General features: G+C 41.1%; 1 protein-coding gene across 1 annotated transcript; it reads left to right on the top strand.

The window, feature by feature from the left end:
• The first annotated feature begins 858 nt into the window (after positions 1–858).
• On the top strand, positions 859–6,146 carry LOC132975689 (forkhead box protein G1-like). Its single transcript, XM_061040409.1, has one exon. It carries the CDS (start codon positions 1,478–1,480, stop codon positions 2,705–2,707), a length of 1,230 nt encoding a protein of 409 aa, XP_060896392.1. The 5' UTR covers positions 859–1,477; the 3' UTR covers positions 2,708–6,146.
• Positions 6,147–6,795: the final 649 nt, after the last annotated feature.

Here is a 6,795-nt window from a genome sequence, read left to right as displayed (position 1 = left end):
TTATTTTGTTTGGCCTATCTCAAAATTCCCTATGCACCAGGCTTTTAAGTGGGATTTCTTTTTATGTTAAAGGAACACAGCAATACACTGATAATGTACATTTGGTGACAAATGTGCTCAAAATTATTAAAGCACAATTATTGTTTTCTAATCTTTTCAGAGCTTGATACCAAAACATTAGTCATGAGATCATAAATCCAGAAATATAATTCTGGATGAAAATAGCCTATTTACTTGATTCAAATTTAGAAAAATAAATTATTATTGGAAAATCATTAGGGATTAGTCTCTTTTTAAACACAATTAAGCTTCAGTAAAAAAAAAAAAAAAAACTAAAGAAACATAAACAGAATATTTGACTGTATGTACTGGAAAGCAGTTGAAGATAATAAGCCTCAATACAACTACTATTATTATTTAAATTATTATTAGTAGTAGTAGTCGTGTTAGTAGCCAATTATAATAATTATTACTTTTCAGATGTTAAAAGGTCTACTTCTGGTGCAGTACTGTCTGCTACCAACAGGAGACGCTCTGGTTACAGCATCAGACCTGCATCCTCTCTATTGTGTGTGTGTGTGTGTGTGTGTGTGTGTGTGTGTGTGTGTGTGTGTGTGTGTGTGTGTGTGTGTGTGTGTCTGTGTTTGCCGGCACAATGATTTTATTAGTAGACAATAGCGGCGCGCTCAGTTCCTCCTCCGACCTCCTCCCCCATCTCTCCCCGTATAAAGCGCGCACACACACACACACACACACACACACACACACACACACAGACGGACGGACGCAAACAGCGTGCACGCGCAGTGTTTGCCGACATGAATTCAAACTATTACTGTCGTTGAGAAAACAAAGCCGGGGAGGCTGACTGCCCTCGCTGCCTGCATGTGAGCTTTTACGCACAAGCACGGGCGCGCGCACACTCAGACAGACGTGCGCTTTTACGCACAGACTCAGAATGGGATTTTACGCACACATGCATAGAGGGTAGCCTGCGTGACGCACGGAACAATTACTCCTACAAATTTAGGGAAAGGTGCACGCGCGTAGATACCGATTAAAGAGGACAGCTAAAAATGACAGTGTGTTGTTGGAAACATTAAAGGTCTCTGTTTGAAGACGGGAGGACGGAAAGGAAGAAGCAGAAAAGAGGATTTGTTGACAAAATCACCAAGTTGGAGAAGCTCCTCCTCTCCGTGATGTAGCCGCGAGTCGGAACCTCCTTAATTACTAATTTCTCCTCATCCAAGCCACGCTCTCTCGCTCTCCCCCCCCCTCTCTCTTTCTCTCTGTCTGTTTCTGGTATCTCTCTCCACTCCTCTATCCATGCATCTCTCATCCTGACCCTCCTTTCTCTCTCCTCTCCGTCTCTCTTTCGTTTCCTGACAGGACAACGGAGGTGGACGAGCTTGGAGTTGTAGTTGTTATTTTTTTAATTATTATTTATTCCTCGTTTTTGGGAAACCCGCCACCGGGCATGGAGGATGTTAAAGACCCACCGACCGTCCACCGGTCATCCTCCTTCAGCATCAAGAGCCTCCTGCTGCCTTCTAAGTGCGACAGACCGGACTCAGTCGTTGCTGCCGCCGCCGCTGCGGTCGCCGGCATCCCCGGGATGCTCTCTCCTTCGCCGGGCTCCGACTCTGACAAGTCACTGGATATTCCGGAGGTGGACTCCACAGCGGTGTCTCTGGACCCGGTGAAACCCGGCAAGGAGGAGCAGGGGGAAGAGGAGGAGGAGGGTGGAGGGGGAGGCGGAGGAGGGGATGGCACCAAGGCAACATCAGAGCAGAATACTAACGGTAATAATGGTAAAAACGGGAAGTATGACAAGCCTCCGTTCAGCTACAACGCTCTTATCATGATGGCAATTCGGCAGAGCCCCGAAAAGCGGCTCACGCTAAACGGCATCTATGAGTTCATCATGAAAAACTTCCCGTACTACCGAGAGCACAAGCAGGGCTGGCAGAACTCCATCCGACACAACCTGAGTCTCAATAAGTGTTTCGTCAAGGTCCCTCGGCACTATGACGACCCGGGGAAGGGGAACTACTGGATGCTTGACCCGAGCAGTGATGACGTTTTCATTGGGGGGACTACCGGGAAACTCCGGCGGCGCTCAGCCACCTCCAGGGGCAAGCTGGCGATGAAGCGCGGACTGCGCTTCGCTCCTCTCGGTTTGGGGATTAACGAGCGGGCAAACAACCCGCTCTACTGGCAGATTTCTCCTTTTCTCTCTCTTCACCACCACCACCATCACCCACACTACAACGGCTCCTCTCCCGGGTTTTTGAACCAGGCTGCGGGCTACGGGTCACTTCTGCCCGCCGTGGAGCAGCTGAGTAACGGGGACCTGGGGCGCTCCATCCTCGGCGGATCTGCCGCCGGGGCGCTGGGCTTGTCGAACAGTTACGGTATGAACACGTCGCCAGTCGGGCTTCTCTCCGGACAGACTGCCGGGTATTTTGTCTCAGGAAGCCAACACGCTGCTGTAGCGAATCAGGGGCCACCGGGAGGGGGACCTCCGTCGCACCTTCAGCACAGCGCGTCGGGGTTCGGCGGCTTGGCGCCCAGCAGCTCTCCGCAATCCTTGCTAACAGACTCCCTTAGAAACAGCTCCTTACCGGCCTTCTCCCCGGGTGTGTCCGCGGGGTTTCCCGGGATGCTGTCCCATCAAAAGAGGGTATACCCCCAAACGCTTTCCTAAACTGAACTCCCCCCTCCCTCTCCCGAATACACCATCACCTCTCCATGGATGGCACCGGGACGAGGACGCACAAAAGACGTCATGCTAAGGGCGAATAATAAGTGGTAAATATCAAACATGGATTGCAAAAAAATATATATGAAGTGAAACTTTTGGCCATATTCTTCCCCGAAGAGCAACGGGTGTATTGTTTTGTTTTTGTTTTTTCGCATTTTACTGAAAAAGGGACAAACTTTGTTACCCGCGGGTTGTACAACTGTAACTAGACTTGCCAAAGGTAACACTTAACTATATTTCATGCTATTTATATCTTGTACAAAGATTTTCAGTTCATTCTTTGAGTCTTTTATTTATGTTTTGTATTTATTGTACAATGTATTTAAATTCTATTTGTCAGTGTATACTCATCAGTATTGACGATAATGGGGAGGGGGTGAAATAAGTCATACAGGGTTAATAATTATTTATGAATTTAAAGACAATCAATGAGAAAAAAAGACAATCAAAGCTTTTTTTTTGGTAGGAAAAAGTTAATAATGAATTAATGAAGCCTTAAATCAGCATATACAATCAGGGGGGTTTGAGAGGAAAAATAAGCCTACAAATCATATCTCTACTCAGGTTTGACCCCGGGCAGGCCTAATGATGATGATGATGATGATGATGCTATCAGAACTTCTCTCTGTGAAGAGTTTCCTTTCAAAATATCCTTAAATTAAGCTTAAATTCAAACATGGCGGACCTGTAGTTAAGCTACAAGGCTAATAAATACACGGATATAAAGTATTTGGAATTGAACTCTTCATGTGAAGAATTATGCAAAAACGACGAGCTGTAAAATGACATTTTGTGTGTTTTTTGTTCTTCATAGAGCCCCAATTGTCTTCTTTTTTTTTTAACACAGTGGTATTTTGTCTGTAACGGCCTACGTGTGCACGTTTGTGTGTGAGTGTGTGTATGTGTGATTACAGGCCTGTATGAACGTAAAACCTCCTGCGCATGTGCGCAAAGGCCAAACAAACACGCCTGATAATCTTAGGAAAAAAGAAATTGAACAAACTTTAGCCGCCTCAATCCCGGTTCTATGGCCCGCTGAGCCGCTCTGGTGTTTAAAGTTAGTCAGTGAGCGCTGGAGCGCAGAGGGTAGAGGCCTCTGCACATGGAGCAGTTTTTTTGAATGTTTTTTTTTCTTCTGTTGAATGGGAAAAATCCCGAGTTGCTCGTAGTAGACCAACAGGCCCTGCATTACACATAAACACATAAAAACATACGACACAAACATAGAGAAACATGCAAACGCAAATACACAAACAAAACTGCCGCGGATTTCAGTGGAAAATCGTGCGTCTCTTACATGGAACTATGGTTTGGAAATATATATATTTTTAAGTTAAATTGAGGCTGTAGGGTATTGAGACTGAAAATAGAGGGTTGACACAAAACAAGTAAACTTCACGTCACCGCATCTCACGGCCATCTTTTTCAAATTACCCAATTGTCAAGTAGACCATTTTTTTTAAACAATTGTATGACTGCTTGTTTATTAGATAGAAGTATTTAGGATTCAGAGGAGCTGGACTATTAACCCGTTTTCTAGAAAGATGACAAAAATAAAGGCTAAATAATAGGCTATAATAATGAGCACACCTGGGGATCCAAGGTTTACAGCTAACTGCAATTATGTGCAATTAATGACTTTATTTATTTTTATTTATTGGCAATTTAAAGCTTCGCAAGAGGATTCAAGGGCATCTTAAACATATATCAGCTGATCTCAGCAGGTGACGATGTGCCGCCATTTTAAACCTGATACCGATATCAATGTTTGATGGCCATAAGACCGACACCGCGGTTAAGGTGATAAAAACAACTAGGAAGTGTTTATTTCAAGAAAATCACAGGTAAAATAGTGTTAAATAATTTTGTTCATGTTTTAGGAAAATATTCTTTAAAAAGTCGTTTCTGCAACATTCCTCATGCAGATTGTTTTCTTATTTGAAACCCAGAATTTTACAACCAGACTTTTTACTTAAATTAGAAAAATGTATAGACATTGAATTTCTTTTTTTTAAACACCTAGATGTCTTTTCACCACGATCAAGTTTTTTTTATGGTAATTCGACCTGAATAAGAAAATCATTAATTAATAATATTTTGTACAGTTCATGGTGCCCAGATTTTTCTTCACTCGTTTAAAATTAAAAATGTGATTAAGAAATAACTTTTTTGAATTCTCCTCAAATTAACATCATCGTGACAAGAAGAGCAAAAAACATCAAATAAAATGCACAAAATGCTGAGTTGTACTCCCCTTGTGACTGTATGAGCATTTTGAGTCATCTTTTGAGAAGCATTTTATTTTATGTTGGACTGTCAAAGTATTGATCGCTGCAGGTATTGATTTGTCCATCCTCCTCAGATCTCAGGTCTGTGCTGTCAGTGCTCTGCAACACAATCCGGATCACACAAATGTTGTCTTTGCAAAAATAAACCAAAAAAAGCTCCCGATGAGAACAAGAAGCTGTAGATATGGTGACAAATTTTTTAATACAGCAATTTTTTAGAATATGGATAACAGTTTAAATGGAATAAAAGCGTTCAAAAAATACATTTGGATCCACGGTGAAGGCTACAGTCAAGTTTGAATTAGCATTGAATTGTTTACTATTTAAAAAACACCAGATAATGGATGATTAATAAAACAAATCATCTTAACACTGTAAAATATCTGCTCATTGGATTTAATTTAAATTTATTCAAGTAAAGGATTTTGAAAATGAAAAGCCTACTTCCTGTATTTTTTCAGCAAAACGGAGGCTCCTGATTGGTCGTTTCCTCCCACTGTTTTTAATAGGTTATGTTTTTACAGTGTAGGACTAACAAAAAACTTATATAACCTCTGACCTAAATAAAATCCTCCTGTAGCCCAAAATGAGGCTGACCTTGTCAACACACCCACCCACACACACACACACACACACACACACACACACACACATACACACACACACACACACACACACACACACACACACACACAGAGAGAGAGCTAAAACACATGATGACACTAGGTCAACCAGTAAAGAAAGAAGCACATTATTATCAACATGAAGCACAAACAGTCCAGCGGGTCTGACTGAGGCGCATTTAATTGAAATCATTTAAATGTTCGGATTCTAAAATTACCCAAACAGCACCAACAAGAAGCAGACTGATCCAGGCTCAGTGTTTTTTAAATCTGTCACTTTTTTTCCATTTGGATTTTTGTAAAAAAAAAAAAAAAGAAAAGTAAAAATGTTCGGAGGGGTAACTTTGTTTAAATTTTGTTGGCACTAGTGTGCATTCACTTGTATGAAGTCTGTACTGTCTGTTTTGTTACTGTCCGTCTGTTTTATTTTCAGAGAAACTAAAGTCGATTAAAAGGATGAAATAACCCAAAGCAGAGTTTCTGCCTGATGATGTGTACATACAATGTGGCTCACTGCACTGTTTAACATGATGTTCAAAATTCAAACCCATGCAGATTAGAGGTCCAGTATTTATTTATTTACTTTTTATTTTTACATCAGCCGTTGAAAGTATTATATCCCTTCATGTGCAGGACAGAAATACTGTTACCTCTTATTGTAAGGGCCTCGGCCATTCAATTCAGGTTCGTTTTACTAAATCAACTTTAAACGTAGAAATAAACAATTTTAACATTAATTACAGTAGAGCTTGGTAGATTAAAAATTTCCTTTTTTAAATGTAAGATGTATGAGTGATTTCCATTGGTATTTCATGTCTCCCATACTTGCTGTTCTAATTTTATTTTTCCCAATAATGGACGTAAACAACCTTTGTAATATTTTAATCAATCTTTTATTATCACGATTTGCCCTCCCTGCACCAGAACTTCCTGTCAGTATAATTCCTGGCTACTTAAACCTTTCTGGACATTTATGAGATTCATCCAAAAAAAAATAAAAAATTAGACCTTAGAGATTTTATACTTCTTTCATTAGAACTCTCTTGAACGCACGTTTTAACAACAACTGCAACGATTTATCGACTGTTTGAAACACTAAATGCAGCATTAACTATTTGAA

Source organism: Labrus mixtus, chromosome 6 (assembly GCF_963584025.1).
Source record: "Labrus mixtus chromosome 6, fLabMix1.1, whole genome shotgun sequence".
Classification (NCBI taxonomy): Eukaryota; Metazoa; Chordata; class Actinopteri; order Labriformes; family Labridae; genus Labrus; species Labrus mixtus.
This window is presented reverse-complemented; position numbering and strand designations above follow the sequence as displayed.